Below are 23,535 nucleotides of genomic sequence, written 5' to 3'. Positions count from 1 at the left end.
ATAGTAAATATGATTTACACTGGTATTTTTATGATATATGTAGGCGGACGAGCAAACCTACCTGATGGTAAATTGTCACCATCGTCCATAGACAATGACTCTGTAATTAACTATTCCTTACAACGCCAATTCGTTACCGACCTTGGGAACTAAGATGTTTCTTGTGCCTGTAGTTACACTGGCTCACTCGTCCTTCAAAACACAACAATACTGGGCAATATTGTTTGGAGGTAGAATATCTGATGAGTACCGACTCACCTGTAGTGTAGTGTAGCCTGTCTGAGTAGGTACCGACCTACTCAGACAGGCTAGCACAAAGCCCTACCACCGAGGAACAAATAACACTGACTGTGTAAATATAAATAAAAATGACGTGCGTACCTTCAGGTAATACAAAAACCTGTTTATTTATTTATAATACAAAACTATATACATATCATTACAGGACATGGTTGTCCCAATTCGAAATTACAGCACGTTTAATAGTAATATATAAAATAAGTCTCTGCGTTATATAGGATATATTCCAGGTGGCAACCCTTGTGAGCTCACTCAGGCTGCAACAAAACAAATCCACCCTGTCGGCTATGACATTGCGAATACGTAACGTGCGCGTCAGTGGCGCCTCTTTGAGCAACTTGGTTTCCCCGTTGGCACCGGTAGCAACGACGGTCGATGTCTCCGCCACACATGAGGCGCACAGACTCAACTGGCTTAACATACGTTATGGAATATTATAAAAATCGTTATCAAAAGACGTTACTAACATCTTTATAGTGTTACCATACACACACTACAAAAAAGAAAATCTCATTATAGTTCCATAATGTTCCTTGAAATCCAATTTCAGTATTAAAGATACCATTAGCATATTAAGTGCTGATGACGCAACTTGTGACGCTATTTAGTTATTCATAAGATTTGAATGGATACGATATACCGTATTATGTAACACGTTAATGTATTAACATGTATATTAATAGATTTGAATGTATATATGACGTTTATATACATTGAAACAATAGATAATCTTGATTACGAGCCCCTACCATTGTTTACGGAAGTGATTATTTGATTTTTTCAATATATATTTAGTTATATTTTTTATTTATTTTATAAAACTTTATTAACATAAGAAATGATAACATTAAGTGCTTAAATATATATAAATATGAATTTAAAATAGTTATTGTATAAGTCTTGAGAGCCGAGCCGAGATGGCCCAGTGGTTAGAACGCGTGCATCCTAACCGATGATTTCGGGTTCAAAACCAGGCAGGCACCACTGAAATTTCATGTGCTTAATTTGTGTTTATAATTCATCTCGTGCTCGGCGGTGAAGGAAAACATCGCGAGGAAACCTGCATGTGTCTAATTTCAACGAAATTTAGCCACATGTGTATTCCGCCAACCCGCATTGGAGCAGCGTGGTGGAATAAGCTCCAAACCTTCTCCTCAAAGGGAGAGGAGGCCTTTATCCCAGCAGTGGGACATTTACGGGCTGCTAATGTAAATAAGTCTTGAGAGCGTGGAATGGTGGCGAGAATGCTAGCAGCATTTCCCCGTTGAATCGCAATTCCGATCCTCTGGGCTAAAAACTAACCAGCCCTCCTGTCACCAGTGGAGGCAATAAGGCGAGGTGTTATACTTTTGACGAAGCTTTTTGCACATAACTGCAAGAGATAAGTGTTTTATGTGTTTTTTTTAATGCTGATAGTTACATAATATTTTAACATTTAATGCCTTTTGGAGGTACAGGGGATGGTTAATATGTCTATTAGTGGTGGTAATCACTTATCATTAAGTGGTCCATCTAGTCTGCCTAACTGTTCATACATTTCAATAAATAGTCATAATAATTCTCCGAGTAAAAAAACTTACTGACAATACATACTGCGGTAGAGTTTTTCATACTATATTTTAGGAATAAAATGAATACTTTAACATAATAATACTTTAATACTTTTTTATTATAAAGCGTTGTATTTCTGAATAGAGCTTACTGTAATTTTATTATTGAACAAGATTATATGGAAGATATAAGTGTTTGGAGATATTATACGTTATAGTCATAAAACACGTAAAAATACATAATTGAAAATATAATTAAATGACGGACACTTCTAAGAAATAATTTAATACCAAAAATATTTTCTAATAATATCTAAATATCTCCTAAGATACGGTTATAATAATTATCATTACTGACAACACACAGATACAAATAGCAGAGCCAAGTCACCTTCGCAACAGCAGTTACTTGCCATGCATCTATTATGATACAGTACCTTCACAGTTACTTACACGGTATACACGGACTTCAACGTTGTCAGTTGCTAATAAGGTTATCAAAAATATTTCATTTGTTTGGTTAGCAGGACTAGCAGTACACTGCTGTATGTAGCGAGCATCGAACTGCTAGATGAACTATTATTTATGGGAAAAACCGGGTCCATTTTCATCATGTAAAAGTATCGAGATCAGCGTTTATCGAGTACATAAATCAAACCTGATTAAATCGAGATTTTCTGAAAACAAAGAACTTTGTTACAATTCAGTTATAGAAAAGAGAAAATCGAAAAAACATGAGAACCAAATCTAACAACGACAAAACATTGATACGCATTTTTAACAAAGTATATATGTCATTTACAAAATTGATGCATCATTTCCGGTATCACTCAGCGCTTTAAGCGCTTTAACTCGTTCCCTTTCTCCACGTTTCCAGCGCTTAAGGCATTATTTCAGAAAACAGCGTGAAATCAATGAACATATTTAATTTGTTTAAATGATATAAAGTGCTCGTGAACGTAAATCGTATAATAAGTCCCACAAGCTTCAATTGTTATGGAATAGAATAACATTTGCGTAGAGATGTTGGATCGCTCTGCATCTTCTACAGAATTTATCAAGGGGAATGTTCCGAGGGATTGTTCGGATTAATCCCGGCTGCTGAATTTCACCTTCGGACATCTCGTCAAAATTCCAAATATCACCCGCACCACCTAGATGTCCGAAAATCCACAACAGCGCGATTTTTAAGACATTTTCTGCCTCGCACAACCACTCTGTGAAAACAGCTTTCGCCGCCGGTTTTTCCGAACCGATACGACTTGGGAACCTTCAAGAAAAGAGCGTACTCTTTCCTGAAAGGCCGGCAACGCACCTGCAAGCCCCCCGGTGTTGCAGATGTCCATGGGCGGTGGTAGTCACTTTCCATCAGATGAGCCTCCTGCTCGTTAGCCACATTTTGACAATAAAAAAAAAAAAAAAACAATTATTAAATGTATATGTTTGAGGAGAAATAGTAACTACTGAGATTAATGAGTAATTTCAAACAATCTTGTAAAATAAAGATTCAAAAGCGACCGTATGAAACGCTTTCATTAAAGAAAAATTTTGGTTTTTTATTTAAATCTCGAACGAAGTTGGTTCCAATGGTAATGGTAAGAGATCACTTCAATCGCGGCCTCCGAAAGATTTTTGTGACATTAAAAGCGACTTTTTGTAAATAAACGAAGGGATTTGGGAGATTCTAAGAACTGTCTCATCCTCCGTGACAGTTCTGAGTGCCTTTGTTTTGAGGAAAGTCACGTTGACGTTATACTTCTTCATTTCGTTGAAGTTTATTTTGATTTTTGTTAATTGGTTTTAATACTAAACTAATTGGAAGATAGACAGATGGTAACGCTAATATCATAATAATTAATAAGAAGCAACTAAATTCTTGGAAACTTCGGAAGAGTTGAATTGACGACTTAAACTTAACGCTAGATCACTATTAATAATCCGGGCAAGCGCTTTTGAGTCTTCATGTGGATAATTTACGTTGATAATTTACTGTTTATGCCCACGGTTTCACTTGGATATACATGAGGCACTTGGTTGGGATATATGTGTCTATGTGTTTCTAGATCCCTGACATCAATGAAAAAGTGCATGATGAGCTGAGATAATGTCAGATCACATAGTGCATTACCTAAGTGATCATCATCCCACACAGAAACAGTGTAGTAGCATAAGCTCCAAGACTTCTCCTTGGCTTTGACAGTGTGACATTTGCTTAATGTCTTCTCAATCGTTTAATTCTATTTTTAATTAATCCTATTATCCTTACCTTCCTTTGCTATATCAAAAAACATACAAAACTGACCGCCGGCATCATCAAATACATTTTTAAAAAAGTAGCAGGAATTCATAGGTACATATCCGTCTGGCTAAATATCACCATTTATAATAGTGGTAGTAGTTTCGGGTTGTAGGATAACTGAGCCAGTACGATTATGGATTGTTTTAGTAATCATTACATAGTATAAAACAAAGTCGCTTACCGCTGTCTGGCTTTTTGTATGCTTAGATCTTTATAATTACACAACGGATTTTGATGCGATTTTTTTAATAGATAGATTGATTTAAGAGGAAGGTTTATATGTTAATACATGCACAATATAGCAAATGCTGGTTCAACATTACGAGATAGATCAATATAATGTACTACATTACTGTACTCCTTAAAATGGTCTTGAAAAAAGTGCGCTAAAGTATCTGTCTATCTCTTAGGGATAACCCACAATAATAATTTTTTATCCTTTACTTATTTTCGAAATAATTTTAAGCAAGTAGAGATTACAGTATTAATCCCTATCCAAGTAAGTACCTTAAATACATTGTGCATTTAATATAGATCAATATGGCCCTTTATAGCATTTTATTTAAATGAATGAGTCGAGATGGCCCAGTGGTTAGAACGCGTGCATCTTAACCGATGATTTCGATTTCAAACCCAGGCAGGCACCACTGAATTTTCATGTGCTTAATTTGTGTTTATAATTCATCTCGTGCTCGGCGGTGAAGGAAAACATCGTGAGGAAACCTGCATGTGTCTAATTTCAACGAAATTCTGCCACATGTGTATTCCGCCAACCCGCATTGGAGCAGCGTGGTGGAATATGCTCCAAACCTTCTCCTCAAAGGCAGAGGAGGCCTTTAGCCCAGCAGTGGGAAAATTTACAGGCTGCTAATGTAAAATGTCATTTAAATGAATAGTTTCGAAACTATTACAGATTTAAAACGCAGGGACATAGCGGTTTGCATTATCTAACGACTGAAAAACTGTGAACGTTGTAAGACATACCGTAGTATATTTAGTTGTAGCATTGCACCCGTGCGAAGCCGGGGCGGATCGCTAGTTAATGTATAAATTTTATGTATATTTGAGCAGTTACTATGGTATGGCAAGAAAATATATTTTTTTAAATTTTATAATGAGTTGGGTTATTTTGAATAAAGTTAAAACAAAAGCTATACTTCTTTCACCTCTGTTTGAGAATTACAGCGGCTCTATGATTTATAGTTGTTGTTTTATGAAAAAGTATCACTGTCCAACCGACGAAGAAGTAACGATAAAAAAACTTTGATATATTTATTACATTTGATAAGCTTATAGCTGGACTATAAGACTACAAATTCTTGATTAATTTATCCTTATTTATAATACAACACTATTACACTTAACTACTTACATTCACCGAAGTTTTACTTCCGAAGTTCTGATAACGTCTTAACTGATTTTCAAAGCGCCATATTCACCATAATGACTATCATAGCTGATTAAAGATCCTCGACTAATAGGCTATTTGACAATGCGAAAAATAAAGTGTCAGTTATTGTAATCAGTATATATTATGAGTTTAAAAATGGTTATTTATCAACGTTAGTTGAAAATAATAGTTAATTTATTCAAAAATCCATAAACAAAACTGCATTTTTTTAAACGTTTGTCACGTGACACAAAACGCTACTGATTGGTCGGGCTTATGGTGACGTCACTTGCTTATTAACCTCGTTTGCCTACTGTATGTGGATCGAATGTGCCACAGATTAAAATACAGGCAAGTGACGTCACCGACCCCATTGCAGTGCCATATTGTTAAAGTAACGTTTTCGCGCGCTATTTAAATATGGAATTTTTATTTTGATATTTTTCAGCAAATATGTACTAGAATTAAAAAAAAAAAACTTTTACTGGCTTTCTTAACCTCTACTAAATAATAAAAAAAAGAATTTTAAAAACCAGTCAAATAGCCTATTATAACATATCGATTCAGTGCCAAACTTATTACGTATCTGCCTTTACTTCTGTGATTGGATTAGGGTGTAGAATCAATACTGAGGTATTGATCGTTGATATGTATTCAAGTCGTGTATACAACTTCATTCCGACCGGTATCAGAATCCAATTGTTGAAAAACTATTTGAATTATTGGTATATCATTGATAAGATAATCGTAACAAGTTATGTTTATAAATCAATTTTACTGTGTTTCCATAGGATTAAATATAATAAACTTTAGACAATTTTTTTTTTTTATTACTCGTGCTGGCAAATGGGTTTGATGGTATAGTCACTGATGCAAATTTATATTGTTATTACAAACCGGACAACAACAATACTAAGGTTTACTGCTTTACGGTAAAATACGATGAGTTGGTGGTACCTACCCAGACAGGTTTGCAAATAATCCTACCGCCATATGATATACTTCGTTTTTTATGGTAAAGGTTGATGGACAGCATATGTGCTACATGATGGTAAGTCGTCAACACCGCCCATAGACAATGGCGCTGTGAGAAAGAGAAAGGTTTATCTTTCCTTACATCGCCAAAAACCAACCTTGGAAACTAAGATGTTATGTCCCTTAAGCCTGTAATTACACTGGCTCACTCACCCTTTAAACCGGAGCACAACAATACTGAGTACTGTTGTTTGGCGGTAGAATATCTGATGAGTGGGTGGTACCTACACAGACAGGCTTGACCAAAGCCCTACGACCGAAAATCGAAAAGTTCATGACCAATGATTTCCGAGGCAAGGGAATGTAAGCATTGCCAACTTTAGACTCTTAGAATTTACTTATTGGCCTGACCAGGGGTTTGAACATAGGATCTCGAGAACTGTGACTTAAGCTGAACAAGGTAGCCGATTAATTTTTATATATTTATTATATAATCTGTCCAGAGGGAATTTCTGGGAGTTGTTTCCATTTGCCACGAAATATTTAATGTTATAAATATTGTAGTTGTAAATGAGGAATTATTGTAATTATATGTAGTATATAGTCCTAACGCATACATTTGGCCCTTCGCGCCGGATCCCAACTAGTGAACCTACGGATTTACCGTCCACCATGTTCGATCCTAGCTCGTAGATAAATGTTAAAATTAGTGAAAACCGTACGTAAATAGATGTCCCCTCCTCGTAGAAAAGAAACGAGAAAGTTTGTCTTATTTTACCAACAGTTCCACCATCTGAAGTGGGCTATCAACAGATATGGCAGAATGTAGTTTCTTCCATCCATCGAGCACGAGATGAATTATAAATGCAAATTTAGCACAAGAAATGCTACTTACCTAAGTTTTAATTCGAGTTCTTCTGTTCTGTTAAATAAATATTATATCGACAATTTAAACGTATCGTACGAAGCAATGGAAACTGTACAATATTAGCATAATATCATGTAGATTCTGGTTTTATTGAAAACCTTTTTAGTTTACGAGGGGTTCGAATAAGAGTCTCCTTATCAGTGTTTAACTGATCGCTTCCAATAAGACCCCTATTTTCATTACAATGTTCGGATAAACGTTTTTATATTGAAATGTTGTAGTTCCGTACCTTGTTTTTTATTTATTGTATAACGTGACGCGGTTTTGTACATGAGGGATCCAAATTTGATGTTATTTTGTTTAATTCCGTCATGTAGATGAGTGAAATTTATTATTCACTGTTCTAAGCTTTTTTATGCTATAGTTGGTCTTTTTTAGGCTCACCTGATGGAAAGTGACTACCATCACCCATGGATATCTGCAACATAGGGGGCTTGCAGGTGCGTTGCCGGTCTTTAAGAAATGTGTACGCTCTTTTCTTGAAGATTCACAAGTCGTATTTGGAAAAACGGCTGGTGAAAGCTGTTTCCTTTAATGAATGGTTGTGTTAGGCAGAAAATGTCTTAGAAATCGCGCTGTTGAGGATTTTTGGACATCTAGGTGGTGGGTGAAACATGATATGGTATTTTGGTGATATATCCGAAGGTGAAATTCAGCAGCCGGGATTAATCCAAGCAATTTCTCTGATCATTTCCCGTGAAAAATGCGGTAGAAGATGCAGAGTGATCCTGAAGCTATCATAAAATAGATGAAGTCATTGAAGATAATATATAAAAATCGGGTAATTCCGTTGTGTGTTTAAATTATTATTAATTTTCCTATTATCAAGTTTTATAAGGAAGAAACATCACGAGAGAATCGAAATATTGGATGAAAATCTGTCAGATGCGTATCCAGCAATCCGTAATGAAGCAGCGTACAGGAATTAACTCCTAACCCAATCAATCAGAGAGGAAGGCGTAACTAAACAGTGAGAGATAAACAGGCTGTTACTTTATTTTAACTTTAATAAATACTTTTTAATTTAGTGTCTTTGAACGTACCGTTTACATAATACGCGTGCGTCTTGATGAACATAATTAAAAAAAAAAACGGAGCAAAATGAACGTGATGCTATTGATATAGCAATAAGAAGAAATGTCGCAAGAGTGGTTCAAAAAAAAACCTTTAATGTCACTGAAAATGAGCATCCAGGTCGCTCACAGTGAGCATTTGCCTGTAGTAGAGCCAGACAAATTGTATCATTACAGTTAATGGTCACTGTAATGCTTGATTCTTCTCACTCATTTATGTAATGCATGGTTCTGAACTAGTACAATACAGACGATAGCTCACTGGGAGATATTAAATCGGGAGACATGGATATCTGGCTGGAAGCTTATCTGGTGGAAAGTAACCACCACCACCTATGGTCATGTGACTTCAGAAGACTTACAGATGCGTTGCCCGTCTTTAAGGAATGTTAATGATCTTTGCTGCTCCCATACGGGTATTTGGATACATATGTTTCATTCAATAAATACAGATTACGATATTTCAATGCTGAGTAAGATATATTTTTTGTATTTTTGTGTGATATAGGTAGGCTGTTGGGCAAATAGGCTATCTGATGATTAGAGGCTACCTTAGACATAGACATAAACATTAGTGCTGTAAGGAAATATTTTATATTCCTTATAGTACCAATGCGGCACCAACCTTGGGAACTAAGATGTTACGTTCCTTGTGTCTGTAGTTACACTGGCTCGCTCACCCTTCAAACGGGAATACAACAATACCAAGTATTGCCACAGAGTGAGTACAAAACCCTACCAGCAATTCGCTTAAAAAGTTCAAAATCATCGATTTCGATGTTTCGTAGTCATCGTGTATCACGTTTTGCGAAAAAGCATATTTAATATAAAAAAATATAAATTATATTTAACGGATGTTTAAAACGTGTAAATAATTTTTTCAAACAGAACGATAAGAATTTTATAGTTTTGTCTCAGTTATTTGTTAACAACTAATTTTATATAACGTCACTATATCTATACAAACGGTTCGTATGTAATCCTTCTGACATAAATATGAAAGCAAGTAAAGATTTTCTAGAAGTTTCGATATTTATACGTAAAGAGAAATCGAAGTTGGGGATTTGTTTTTGGATCAGAAATTGTATCGACACTAATGTTATTTATTTAGTCATAGGTATTAACACGAATAGTTAAATATCTAAAGAATCTTCTCGTCGAGTCTTATTCTTAAGAGTCCAGTCATTTCCCTCGTAATTAAATAAAGACTAGCTTCTCACGCAGACGAAATCGAGAATAAAGCTAGTAAACATTGTGTCAAGTAATCGCATGTTTCCGTAAATAATTCAGATTATAATAGTTTAAGCTTACTTGAGTAAATCGATTATAATAACGCTTATTTATAGTATAAATCACTGCGAATACATGTGTTGTACGTATTATGTCACGGAACATATTGATAAGGACATTTCGATCGTAACCATGAAGAGACAATTAGTCAAGGCTGAAGTGAATTCTGACACAGTACAGTGAGTCTTGTTCGTAATGAGTGCGCGGAGGACAGTCATGTGCCGACGGTTTGTGTTAGCTGTAGTATTAAGTATGTTCCTCCTGTCTGCTGCGGCAAATGGTAAGTTTATCGACCTTATTTTTTATTAATAATTTTTTTTTTTCCTGAGCATAATCGTTTTGCTTTTTGTTTTTTATATATAAATGCAAAATTTAGATTTTTAGATCGTGACATTTTGTTTTATTAATTAAACTACATCCTCACAGTGCCTTTTTCACTTTTTAGTTTCAGTTAGGTATTAGCGGTTTACGATTTTTCTTATTTACTACATTACTATTTACATCGGCAGATCTTCGCTGGAGTTGGAGCTCGTCGTCCTTCTTGAAAGACGTAGCTCCACACAGACTGAATATAAATTTTTATCTGTTTTCTTTATGTTATATATTTTTTTCTTTATTTCATGTGCAATTTCTCCTGACACATAATTTTTAACAGGCATGGATTTTAAATACACAGTTATGCTACTATTAGAATCTAAGATAGATAGATAAGATTTACCGCAAATCAGCGACCTCTGCTCGCTTGATCAAAGAGAGCAAAGCCTCGGCAACTCGGATGTCGCGTTTGTGTATAAATGACTCGACGTTGTGCTCTATGGTCCTTTCTAAGACAGATAGAATGACAGAATAGCTTCCGGTGAGGGACTGCTCGAATATATATAATTTATAATAATGTAGTATTGATCACTTCGATAAAATCAGTGATAATCATTGTATGTGCACATAAAGTAAGGATAAGCTTAGAACGCCAAGTTTCCGACTCCGAAAAGTCAATAAATCATTCTTGGGGCAAGGTATCCGCTTCTATAATAGAATTCCGCAGACATTTTTAACTTTGCCGTTTCATAGATTCAAGTCTATTGTAAAAAAATACATTGGCAAAGAAGGCATATTATTCGATACAAGATTATATTGATGATAAAAAAGCGTGGAGTTAATGCTTGTTGACTTCCAGGCAGGAGACATTGCATACATATATAAGTGTATTTAACTAACATGACTGTATTTTCATATGTTGAAAAAGAGTAACTACTGAGTTTCTTGCCGGTTCTTCTCGGTAGAATCTACATTACGAACCGGTGGCTTTACTTTAAATAGTTTGTTAAATGACGATTCAAAAGTGCTTGTAAAAGCCTACTTGAATAAAGTATATTTTGATTTGATTTGATTTGTATGTCCACTTCGGTTATCTAGTCATATCAGGCCGTAGCTCCTAAGGTCTAGGGCGGTTCAAGTCCTTACTCAGCTTAGAATTTAAAAGTTGAAATTTATTCTAATTGAAAAACTAATTAAATAGTTTATTTAACAAGGACAAAGTTTTAGTACTAGTTTTGTATTAACAAAATACGTTTTGAGTTGTCGCTCGGTGATAGGGAAATCTCCCTTGGTAAAACCTTGCGTGGGTTTCTATCGATTACTTAACGATACAACGAAACTTATCGCTCGCGTGTATTGTACGAGTTTTGTGTTTGAGATGGATTGTAGTTGAACATATATATTATATCCTAATCTTACCCGAGTCCTGTATAACTTGTATTCACAATAATTAACGTTTAAAATAAAATGGAAGCTTTCGTTAATTACCGAATTTTCACGTGTAATTATCGCCACCGTCGCCGCACTTTCAGAAAGTTCTTCATGTTGGCGCGAAAGCCTCGTTGTTCATTAAGTAATGAGAGAGGGAGACAGATGTATAATTTGATATAATTAAGAAAGACTAATTGTGTATTTACTTAAATTGTATTGCAAGTAATATAAACTAAACACTCATTTAAACATATAATAAAATTGGAGTGTCTGTTTGTAATATTAAAATAACCCATTTTTACTAAATGCATATGTATGTACGTATACACGGTACAAAAACTCAAAAAAAAACTCATTTATTTTAGTATTATATATGGAATAAAAATAAAATCACGCTACAATATTCAAATAACTTAAATTCAAACAACGCGCACGAAGTCGCGGGCCCAGTTAGTTTTTTATATGGGTAACGCAGCTGTAAGGCCCCCGGTGTTGCCATCAGATGAGCCTTCTGCTTATTTGGTACATATAGCATAAAAAAATGTACAGTTTTTTTCAATTATAAGGCAACTAAACCAAGAACTTGCAAAGAACCAGCCTGAGCTGAACCCTATTTAATAGGTCCGACTACGTCAATGAGAGCTCAACTTACATTGGAATACGATGGTAATTTTTAAATCTCCGAATCTACATTTTTAACTTTGCGTCCACATTAACTTTTAATCATCAAGATTTTATAGACTATAGTTAACCAAAGTTTCACCAAATAAACTTGATGATTTTTTTTAAAATAAATATTTAGATGTTTTTTTTTTAAATTGACATATGTTTTTTTTTTTACTGATTTTAATAAAACATATGTTACCCCAGGGTTATTACAGTACATCAGTGAAAACCGCATCCAAATCAAAACAAACAAACAGACAATAGTTCCAAAAAAAATTTCGTTATGTGATCGTATTGCATTAAAAAATCCCCCTCTGTAATGTTTCACATTTTCTCAAATATGCATATATATATATATATATCTTCCATGTACAGATTTCTATCAGCTGCGTATATTTTATTATATGTATAGACTAAAAGTACAACGGACTAAGAAAAATATACATGATTAAAAATCGTTTTTGATGTATTTGTTGAGCGTTGGATGAATGTTTCATGCAATAGTTTCCTGATTTTGTTCGCATATATGAGTTATGATTACACCATGACTCGGATTAAATTTACTAGAGCTTATTTCCATTGGACCAAAATGTAATACGTATTTAACTGAAAAACAAAACTTGTATTGATATCAAAAAATCCTCGTAAAAACTTTAGTCATGAGATATAAAAAAAACATGTACACTACATAGAATATATATTTATACAGGATGACTGTATTTAAGGAGAATACTTGGAACGTGTTTCTCATTCGAATTATATAAAAAAAAAATAAGACATTATTTATTTATTTTATCCTTTATTGCACCCAAACTTAAAACTAAAAATTACATTATTGCTACACAAAGTTGCATGAGGTGCAACAGGCGGCCTTATCGCTCAGCAGCGATCTCTTCCAGGCAACCTTTGGGCAGAGGATCATAATATTAACATATATGGGAAGGGTACAGTAATTTAAGTCATAATATAATACATACATAATATAATATTACACAATACACAGATAAAAATAAATATATATAATATAAATATATACTATAATAAATATTTACATAAAATATATATATATATATATAAAAAAGGAGATATAACAGAACAAAAAATTATCAACGACAAAACGACTGCTTAATGCAACAAGTAAAAGTCCTTAACCATTCTTTTAAAAACGGCTAACGACTGTGCGCGTCTAATAGCTAAGGGTAGTGAGTTCCAAATTCGAGAAGCTTCAACAGTGAAGGACTTAGAATAATAAGAAGAAGAGTGGGAAGGAATGGAGAGAATTAAATTTTCATTCGAGCGAAGAGCGCGCTTATGAGTCTCCCTGAGGAGAGTGGAACGCTCTTAAGATAGAAGGGTGTCGCTGGATTAAAAAGAATAGAATAGAGAAGAGATAAAATGTGAGTATTCCTGCGAAGGCGAATAGGGAGCCACTTGAGTTTTTGGCGAAATTCGGAAACATGATCATATTTGCGTAAACCAAATATGAACCGTATACATAGGTTTTGTAATCGCTCAAGTTTATTTAATTGCTCCTCACTTAAGTTAGTATAACAAGTGTCAGCATAGTCAAGAATAGGTAGAAGGAGAGATTGTGCTAGTGTAACTTTAGTTGTAATGGGTAAAAAGTTTTTCAATCTTCTCAGTGAGCCAATGGAAGAGAATATTTTTTTACTAACCTCATTTATTTGAGGTGCCCACGAAAGGTGCCTATCAAAGATAACACCAAGATTTTTTACTGTTTCACAGATTGGTATGCAGACGCCATCAAAAAGGACAGGTGGTAATTGTCCGTGTCCGAATCCGTGAAATAAGTCTCGGGCTACCAATGATAATCACCTTTGTTTTTGTGGGATTAACTCTCAGACCATAGGATTTACTCCATTGACTTATGTGCATCAAATCTTTATTTATTAAATCAATGGTGTCCGAGAGCCCGCTAAATTGAGTCTGTGAATATATTTGGAGATCATCTGCGTACAAGTGGTAGAGAGAAGAAATGTGATTAGTGATAGAGGAAATGAATATAGAAAATAATAAAGGAGACAACACGCCACCTTGCGGGACGCCAGCGCTTAGCATACACCAGTCTGAGTTACGACCATTAGTGTATACGCGCTGCCGACGCCCTGACTAACACTGAAACCAGTCAGTCACCTTAGGAGATATGTTAAGAGAACGTAGTATAGCTAGTAAAATGTCAAAATCGACAGTGTTAAATGCATTACTGAAATCCAGCAGTGCTAACACTGTAATCAGTTGGTTGTCCATACCAAGTCTGATGTCGTCCGTTATTTGAACGAGGGCAGTAGCCGTACTATGACCACAGCGAAAACCGGATTGGAAAGGATTCATAAGGTTATTTTTGGATAGAAAGGGAGTCATTTGTTGATATATAAGGCGCTCAAATACTTTTGATAAGAAAGGAAGAATCGATATTGGACGGAATTCGGAGTAACTATTCGGATTGGACTTTTTCGGTACAGGGATTATTTGAGCATCTTTCCAGATCGTAGGAAATGTACAGGATTCTATCGACAAGTTGTAGATAGATGTAATGATAGGAGCTACAAGGTCAATAATGAGAATAATCATTTTACGGCTAATGCAATCTGAACCCACGGCATCAGAGTTGATGTCTAGAATGTTCTTCTTAACATCACATACAGTAAACTGACTAAAAGAGAAAGAAGGAATATTGGGAGTAGAAGACGCTGAAATATTTCTAATAGTGTTTGTTTTTGTCGTACCATCTATGGTATCCGAAGACGAGAAATGCTGGTTAAGGTAATTTATATCCAGATTATTTAAATTTAGTTCTTGACGTGCTTTCCCAATTCCAAGTGTTTCAAGAAATTTCCACACTAGAAGGATCATTGTCGGTTAAAGACCGATGAATATGGCGTCGTTGTTGATCTCTACATTGCATGTTGCAGCGATTCCGAATATTTCTATATTTCTCGCGATTTTTATCAGTGTCACTTATATTTTGCTTTGGCTACGTTCTTACGATGTTGAATTTTTTTGATTTCATCGGTAAGCCAGGGAGCAGGCCGATGTTTTAAGCGTACAGGACGAATGGGAGCATGAATGTCAAATAATTGTGTCAATAAGGAATTAAAAATTGCAACCCGTTCATCAACTGTATCCGCATCCAGCACTACTGACCAGTCGATTTTAGATGCATCTTCATGCAGGCGACTGATATCCACACCACCAAAGTTACGTAGCAGAAGTATTCTTGACTTAGCTTTAGGTGGTTTAACTTTATAGGATAGGTAAAGTAAATCATGATAAGAGAATGCTGTAGCATTGCACTGACCATGTTTCTCAACATGGTCAGTGGAAGACACGATAATTAAGTCGAGAAGTGATTGGAATTCGGAAAGAAGTGAGTTGCAGAGAGAGGAAGAATGTGTAAGTTAGATGCAGATATTAAGGAGTTGAGTCTCAAGGATCTATAATCATTCTTGATGAGACAAGTATTAAAGTCACCCATCAATATAGTGTGGTTATATTGAGGAGTAAATTTTTCAAGAAGGTATTCTAGTGAGGGAAAGTAGTCAATTGATAGGCAAGGATTATAAAAAACACACAGTAGAAGTTTACAATGGGAAAAAGTTAATTCAATAAAAAGATGTTCCGCGGAAGGACCAGTCTGAGGTACTGACATGCTGATAATTTTAAAAGGAATGTAGGATCGCAGATACATGGCAACACCTCCACCGGTTCTATTGACACGGTCATTTCGAATTAAATGAAAACCCGGTAAAGAATATGACTCGGAAGACAAACATGGCTTAAGCCATGATTCAGAAACAAGAATAGCATGGAGATTTTTGTTATCAAACGATGTGAGAAGGTCAGGATAGTGAGCAGGAATACTCTGAGCGTTAATATGAACAATGTTAAAGTTTTTAGTTACGTCAGTAAAAAGAGTTAATAGGGATTCATTGAGAGAAGGAACACTTTGAAAGCTGTCGTCGCTACTGGCTGAATCAGAAGAGAGAGAAAGATAAATATCATTGTCGTCTTGAACATGGCTATTATCAATCATTATACATATATATTAAATAATAATAATAAATAAATAAGAATATAGTGAATTAAAATAAAATAAGTATATAAATATATTTAATAAAAACAATATATAAATATACTAATACCAAATATATAATAGTTCCATCTTACCCGCCAGCTGTTGAGAGAGTATGAATTTAATAAAACTAAAAACTAGTAACTTTAAATAATAATTATATACATAATCTGCTTAAAAAAAAGGAAACCATGTGTTTACATTAAAGTACTAAGGTAATCACAAAAAAAAAATAAAAAAAATATAATAATAGCATAATAAAAATAACATAAAAAAACGAACAATAAAATAAGTCACAAAACAAACTAATAGTGAAAAGTAACAAAATTAATTTCACGATGGAAATGGTGTTCCAGTTACAAAACTGGAACACACAAATATTATCAAAACACACATTATTTCAAAAATTACATTATCTGAAAAATGATACAAGTAGATTTATGTATTACAGAAAAAAAAAACAAATAATAAAAAAAAAAATTAAATTAAAAATAATGAAACACATGCGTAATTAAAATAGGCAAAACACTAGAGACCAGATCATGACAGCTGTCATTAATAGAAGTTTTCATCACAATCTGTATTAGATATCTGACAAATAATAACAAATTTTAAACTACACTCACTTATAAAGTTATAACTACACGAATCATAAAAGTAAGTAAGTGATTAGGAAGGTAAATTAAAGTAAACAAACCAATTGTTGCAGTAAGCAGATATTATGTAAAACCGAGAAATTATAACTATTATTATACTACTTTTTAATAATTCGTTTCGGTCGAGAAACTGTAACATTAATTTGTGATTGAATTTCGAAAAAAATCTATATTAAAATAAATGAAGTGTGGACACATTGCCAGCGGCGCCGCGTGATTTTGTACTGTGCCATGGACTTTTACCGAGGGATGTCCCAAATCACCGAGTACCTACTGCCAGAGTAATCATAAACGCCAATCAAAGACTGCGAGACTTCGAACAGTTCCGTATTCCAATACATGTCCAAGGAAACATCTCGTGTATGTTAAAGAGCTTGCAAACAGACAGGAGTTGAAATTAAAAATCACCAGTACTTTCGAAACTGTTAAGTGACCCATTCGTGTTAAATCGCGTGAAAGACGAAATGCGTAAACGTGCCGAACTGTGTATCACACGAGAAGGAGCTCACTTTGAACATTTTTTAAGGTTAGTGTAGATATGTAGGTAAATAGTTAGTTTAAAGTTTGTCAATAAGTATGATTCCATTTTTAAATACACCGGAAATTCCATGATAGGTAAACAGTTCTTATTATTTTATGTCCCAAGTTCACATCATTTACTTATTTAACAAATTTAGTGTTTAAATTATTGAAATATCTTGGTGTTTTTACGTATCTTAAGCGAAGATTAAAGTATGAAGGGGAACGGATCATGCTTGTTTATCAAAGGAAGCCTGCTACCCTGTTAACCCGTGACGGCGTTTGGACGTAAGTAAACTACCGCGCGATAACTAAATGTACCTACCTACATGTGTTTTGTGTCGACAGCGCAACTAGGGTGTCCACACGACGCGTAATTAATTACATAGCTTTTTGTTAACTTTTCTTAGAAGTTTATTAATATACATGTTATATATTTTTGTTTTTTGTCATACAACATGGTCGTCAAATATCACTTCCTTGAATATCAATAGTATTCAAACAGTCATGATGTATATTAAAAAGATTTTACTAATGTTTTTGAATTGTCGTGGTGAATTGATTGTAAAGATATCAGTTAGGAATGTAAATTCTACGGAAAATATTCGATCTATACTAATACTTATTATAATTGTGAAAGTAACTGTCTGTGTGTCACGGCTAAACCGCTGAGCCGAATTTGATGAAACTTAGTATTTGACGACCTCGGTGGTCGAGTAGTGTGTACACCGGTCTTCATGGGTACGCTACTCTGAGATCCCGGGTTCGATTCCCGGCCGAGTCGATGTAGAAAAAAGTCCATTAATTTGTTGTCTTGGGTCTGGGTATTTGTGGTACCGTCGTTACTTCTGATTTTCCATAATACAAGTGCTTTACCTACTTACATTGGGATCAGAGTAATGTATGTGATGTTGTCCAATATTTATTATTATTATTATTTATTAGTATGAAGCAAGCTTGAACTCCAAGTAATGACTCCATAGGCTTCTTTATCTAACAGCTGACTAACCCCTAAATCACTTATTGTATTTATTATTTAAGAATTATTTACATAATTAGTTATTATATAAGAATCAAATGATAGCTCGTTTAATATTAAGATTATATAATATATAGGATATTATATTATATATAATAATATAATATATAATAATAATATCCTTTATATAATATTTAAGTTAATTTTCTTTTATGTTGTGACTTGATTAATTCTCCTCTCAGTATCTCAAGAGTCGGCTGGAGATTAGGATAAATCCGCTTGGGTCCACATTGTTTTGTACATTTATTTTATAAAACATAATTATACAAATAAATATAAAATACAACTAAGTATAATAGGCATGATTATCCCTTAAAGAGATTATCTGTGGACCAAAAAAGTAACGAATAATTTACCTCCATAAAGAGATAGATAGATAAAAGATAGATAGTATCGTACAAAATGTAAATAACACTGTATCTGTAATGCAGCTATTACTTTTATTTAAAACTTAAAGATAACTTGAGAAAGGGGCGCTTAATTTAGAATTAGAGTAGATAGATACTACTATAAAAGCGTAAAAGTAACTCTATCGGTCTCTATGTCACTGTATCACTACCAAACCATTGAACTACATTTAATGAAATTTTGATTGATTTAGCCTTTGAAAAAAATCTGACGACTAAGCCCTAAAACGCGAACAAAGATAAACTCAAACTCTACACCATTTTATTAAAATGTCTGTCAAGTATTTCATGCAGAGGTTGTCTGAAAGAGATCGCTCTCTTAGCGATAAGACCGTCTTTTACATACGCCTGGTAATTATATTATTTGTTTAGGTTAACTGTTAGACTTCTTTTCTCAATATCAATATTCTGTAATGGTATGTATCTACGGAAAAATATTAATTATTTTATGGAACAAACGCAAACTTGTTTCTCTTGTTACTTGATTGTATAGAGTCAGTAACTCTTTTGTGGGGTTGTATGTTGGTAAATGTATACGGTTCTGAAACAGGATCCTAGACGGCGTTCAAAATACTTCTGTTGTGTGCGAAAGGTTATTATACAATTAGTGAGTTTTTGATTGATAGCACACCTTGGGAATTAAACGATCGCCTCCGGGCTATTTCTTTTGACATAAAAAAACCAGCTGAGTTTCTTTCGCCACTTCTTCTCAGGACAGGGTATTTTCTTTTTTGAACCGGTGATAGTGTTTACACATTGAATAAAGGAATTTGATTTGATTTAAATGCCTTTGGTGTAGGAAAGCATATTCTATTGTATTCTATAGATATTTATCTATCTATTAATAAGATTTGTGAAGATTAAAGAGATTCACAATAACCACAGATTGCTATATTTTCTATGACGATAGAAACTGTATACAGTGGACTGTTGACACCCGGATGCGCCCAGCATTACCACAGGATATACGTGACGAAAGAAGTTCCCGCTCGGAAATATATGTACCACCATGAAGTCCTTGCTGGTCAGCAACACGAGAGTGACCTCAAGACCGTAGATGTAAGATTAATGAAACCATATTCATTATAATAGCATTTTTTGTGTAATTAATGACGTAAAACTCAAAAGTTGAGTTTGACATAGAAGTACGTAGATTAGCAAATTCACTACCTGATAATAAGCGGTTACCACCGTCCATAGACATTGGCGCTGTAAGAAATATAAACCACCCTGACATCTTCAATCGCTCCCAACCTTGAAAACTGAGATATTATGAGCTTGCGCCAATAATTACACTGGTTCTTTTATCTATCAAACCGGGAGCCTACGATAATAAGTATTGATGTTTACCAGTAGAATATATTGTAAGTGGGAAGTACCCAAACTGTTCACCAGCGTCAACCAGGACTGTTAAAAATAAGGTTACTTTTTAAAGTTTTTCTTATGTAATACATATGTCTTTAAATATTTTTTAAATAATTTTAAAAAGACAGTACCACATTGAAGGTTTCTAACATTACCAGATGCGGTATAGGATAGTGGGTGGCGTCAAGATTCCAATCCAAGATGCACCGTACCAAGTTTTGCACGGCAAGTACTGTGGAGCAGCACTGATAGCACCAGAATGGGTCATAACTGCTGCTCATTGTAAGTAAGTAACATAGTAACACCACTAGTTTTTTACACTACAGTTTTGATCATAAAACTATGTACTGCCGAATATTTAAACTAAAAAAGTGCATATCTTTGAAAAACCATTTGCTAGCAATAAAACATGATGTTCTAAAAATTCCAACTCGATATTTAAAAAGACGAGACTCAATATATGTCTAGGTGAACCAAACGTTTGCGTGATTCAGAAACTTATTTTTTATTATGTATTCTTTGGTATACATTTTTTTAATTGATGGTCCTATTTTTTCTTCGTCATTTGATGTGTCTCACTGGTTAGATCACGTGAACCTTGAAACCTGACAGGCACCGTTGATGAGTCATGTGCTAAATTTGTGCTTGTAATATATCTTGTGCGGTAATGGTAAACATTGTGAGAAAACCTGCACGAGTCAGAAGAACATCTATCACATATGTATTCACGAGCCCGCATCGAAACAGCATTGTGGAATAAGCGTCAAACATTCTTCTCTAAATGGACACCTTATCCTTTAACTTTACTTTTTATCCTTTTCGAAGAGAAATGCTATTTTTAGATTTGCATTTGCGGTAAAGTTATTTTTTTTTTTCAGTTCTAAGGAAACACATGTTTACGCCGGTTCGACACATCGAAGTCACACAATAGGGTATTTAATTTGCGCGCATTTTATACACCCCTTATGGAACGTTACCAATAGACAGCATTCTCACGACTACGACTACCAGTTGGTTCTGTTAGAAACTCCGATACCTGTGAGTTCATTCGCTAGACCCATTGCGATTGGAAATATTGGAGATATCGTACCAGGCGCTATGGTCTCAATAAGTGGATGGGGTCATCTGGCGTTTAAAGTAAGTCTTCTTACTAATAACTAGTCTTTAAAGTAAGCATTCTTTCATATGTCAGATTTATTTCTTTTTCGGATTTTACTTATATATGAATTTTGAAACTGTTGATTACAGATTTAGCTAGCTAGATACCACAAGCCTTCTGACCAAGCATGCTGAAGTTTGTGCCATGCACAAATTTGACGCTAGTTACTTACTGTATGCTCATTAGATATACTAAAAACCGAGTATGTCATCTTATGCATATGTGATGATGACGATGTCATCCCAGCCATGCTTGAACGACAAAATTACTTACCGATGGTAGGTAATACCTCTATTGACTGGAGTTACTACACTGGAAGAGTTTTTACAGTTTATAAGGGCACAATTACACGAAGAGTGTTTGCCTAGCAACTTCGAGCACGCTTGGTCGGACGACTCGTATCAAGCCTACTCTAAATTTGTGATGTTGATAGTGACGGAAACAAATTTAATAAATATTATAATCATAAACTAGTACCACTAGTACTAGTTGATTATAATATCTTTCTTGGTGGTAGGGCTTGGTGGTACCCACTCATCAGATATTCTACCGCCAAATAACAGTACACTGTATTGTTGTGTTCCAGTTAGAAAGGTGAGTGAGCCAGTGTAATCACAGGCACAAGGGACATAACATCTTAGTTCCCAAGGTTGGTGGCGCATAGGTGATGTAAGAATGATTAATATTTCTTACAGCGCCTGGTAAGTGGTCACCACCGCCCATAGACAAATGGGCGGTGGTGACCACTTACCATTAGGTGGCCCATATGCTCGTCCGCAAACCAATGCCATAAAAAAAAATAGTATTAAAGATAAGAATCTTCAATTATAAACCCTGGACACATGACTATTGACGTTTTAAGTACTTCTTTATAAACTGTATTGCCAAGTTATTATTATTTTTTGCTTAATAGTACGCTATAAACCAGTTACTATGATATCCATCTATTATTTAATAGTCGTCACTGTGAATTAAGCCGTTAATTGGCCATTTATTATAATGTTTATTTTTTTGTAGAAAAGCAAAATGCAAGATCTGTTGCAACGAATATTTGTACCTATAATAGCAACCGAAGATTGTAAGACTATCCCTCATGAATCTTACAATTTCATGACGCCGAGAATGTTCTGTGCGGGAGATCTTGACGGTTTTAAGGATTCTTGTCAGGTAAAAAAATATTCATATCGCATTAAGATTCCATTTTTTTATCATGATAAATGTATTGTTTGTTACCAATGTTACCAAAGTATTACCCGATTTTATTGTAGTGTTCAATTGTGTGTTTCCTTCAGCCAAAACAATTTTCTTTCTTATCATCAATGTAAATTCATACTCAAGAAATTATTGACATATTTAAAATCTCTTGGTGTTTCAAAAAACTGAAAAGAAACGTTTTACTTGTCTTTTTTTCTAGATCTTAGAATTCTACTCTAACGTAACTTAATTTATTTTAAGGGCGACTCAGGCGGGCCAGTTGTGGTAAATGGGAAACTAATAGGTCTTGTCTCATTTGGTATAGGATGTGCAACTCCGAATAAACCGGGCGTATATGCCAATGTACCGTATGCTAGACCGTGGATAAGAAAAATCACTGGTTTACCTTTATAATTAAGTAATGACGTTCGTATATAAATATTAATATTTTCAATGTTAACATGAATGATAAATAAAAGGTGATTAATAGTATTACCCGGTGGAACTCCTAGATTTTGTGCCATCATATACAGGTATTCTTAAGTATTTTATTTTAGTTATTTTGCAATGTGTAAAATTACAAATAAGTTAAACACAAATCATATTATGTTTTTTTTTTAGTTTCAATGAAATAAACTAAGGAAATAATGATGTTTAGATTTAATATATATAACAATTCGATTGTGGAATGTAAGCAATTATAATCCATTGTAATTAATTAACATTATAATATTTGTTTAATGATCGTATTTGTCAATTTAATTAAAGTTTCTTGTATAATCAAGTATTGTAATTTTACCCAGTGCCTACGCGTGCATCTTAACCGATGATTGCGGGTTTAAACTCAGGCAAGCACCACTGAATTTTCATGTGCTTAATTTGTGTT

At 34.3% G+C, this 23,535-nt stretch overlaps 1 protein-coding gene across 2 annotated transcripts; it reads left to right on the top strand.

Moving 5' to 3' along the window:
* The first annotated feature begins 9,932 nt into the window (after window positions 1–9,932).
* LOC125073711 (trypsin-7-like) lies at window positions 9,933–23,231 on the top strand. Of its 2 annotated transcripts, none has more exons than XM_047684690.1 (6): window positions 9,933–10,085; window positions 19,842–19,990; window positions 20,455–20,582; window positions 21,175–21,433; window positions 22,473–22,622; window positions 22,911–23,231. In XM_047684690.1, the coding sequence occupies exons 1-6, from the start codon at window positions 10,001–10,003 to the stop codon at window positions 23,061–23,063; spliced, it is 924 nt and encodes a 307-aa protein (XP_047540646.1). In that variant the 5' UTR covers window positions 9,933–10,000; the 3' UTR covers window positions 23,064–23,231. The 2 variants fall into 2 exon arrangements, with proteins under 2 accessions (XP_047540646.1, XP_047540647.1); XM_047684691.1 differs by lacking the exon at window positions 9,933–10,085 and adding an exon at window positions 17,318–17,492.
* The last annotated feature ends 304 nt before the right edge of the window (window positions 23,232–23,535 follow it).

This window comes from Vanessa atalanta, chromosome 25, assembly GCF_905147765.1.
Source record: "Vanessa atalanta chromosome 25, ilVanAtal1.2, whole genome shotgun sequence".
NCBI lineage: Eukaryota > Metazoa > Arthropoda > Insecta > Lepidoptera > Nymphalidae > Vanessa > Vanessa atalanta.
The sequence above is the reverse complement of the archived record's forward strand: the minus strand, read 5'-3'. Positions and strand labels throughout refer to the sequence as shown.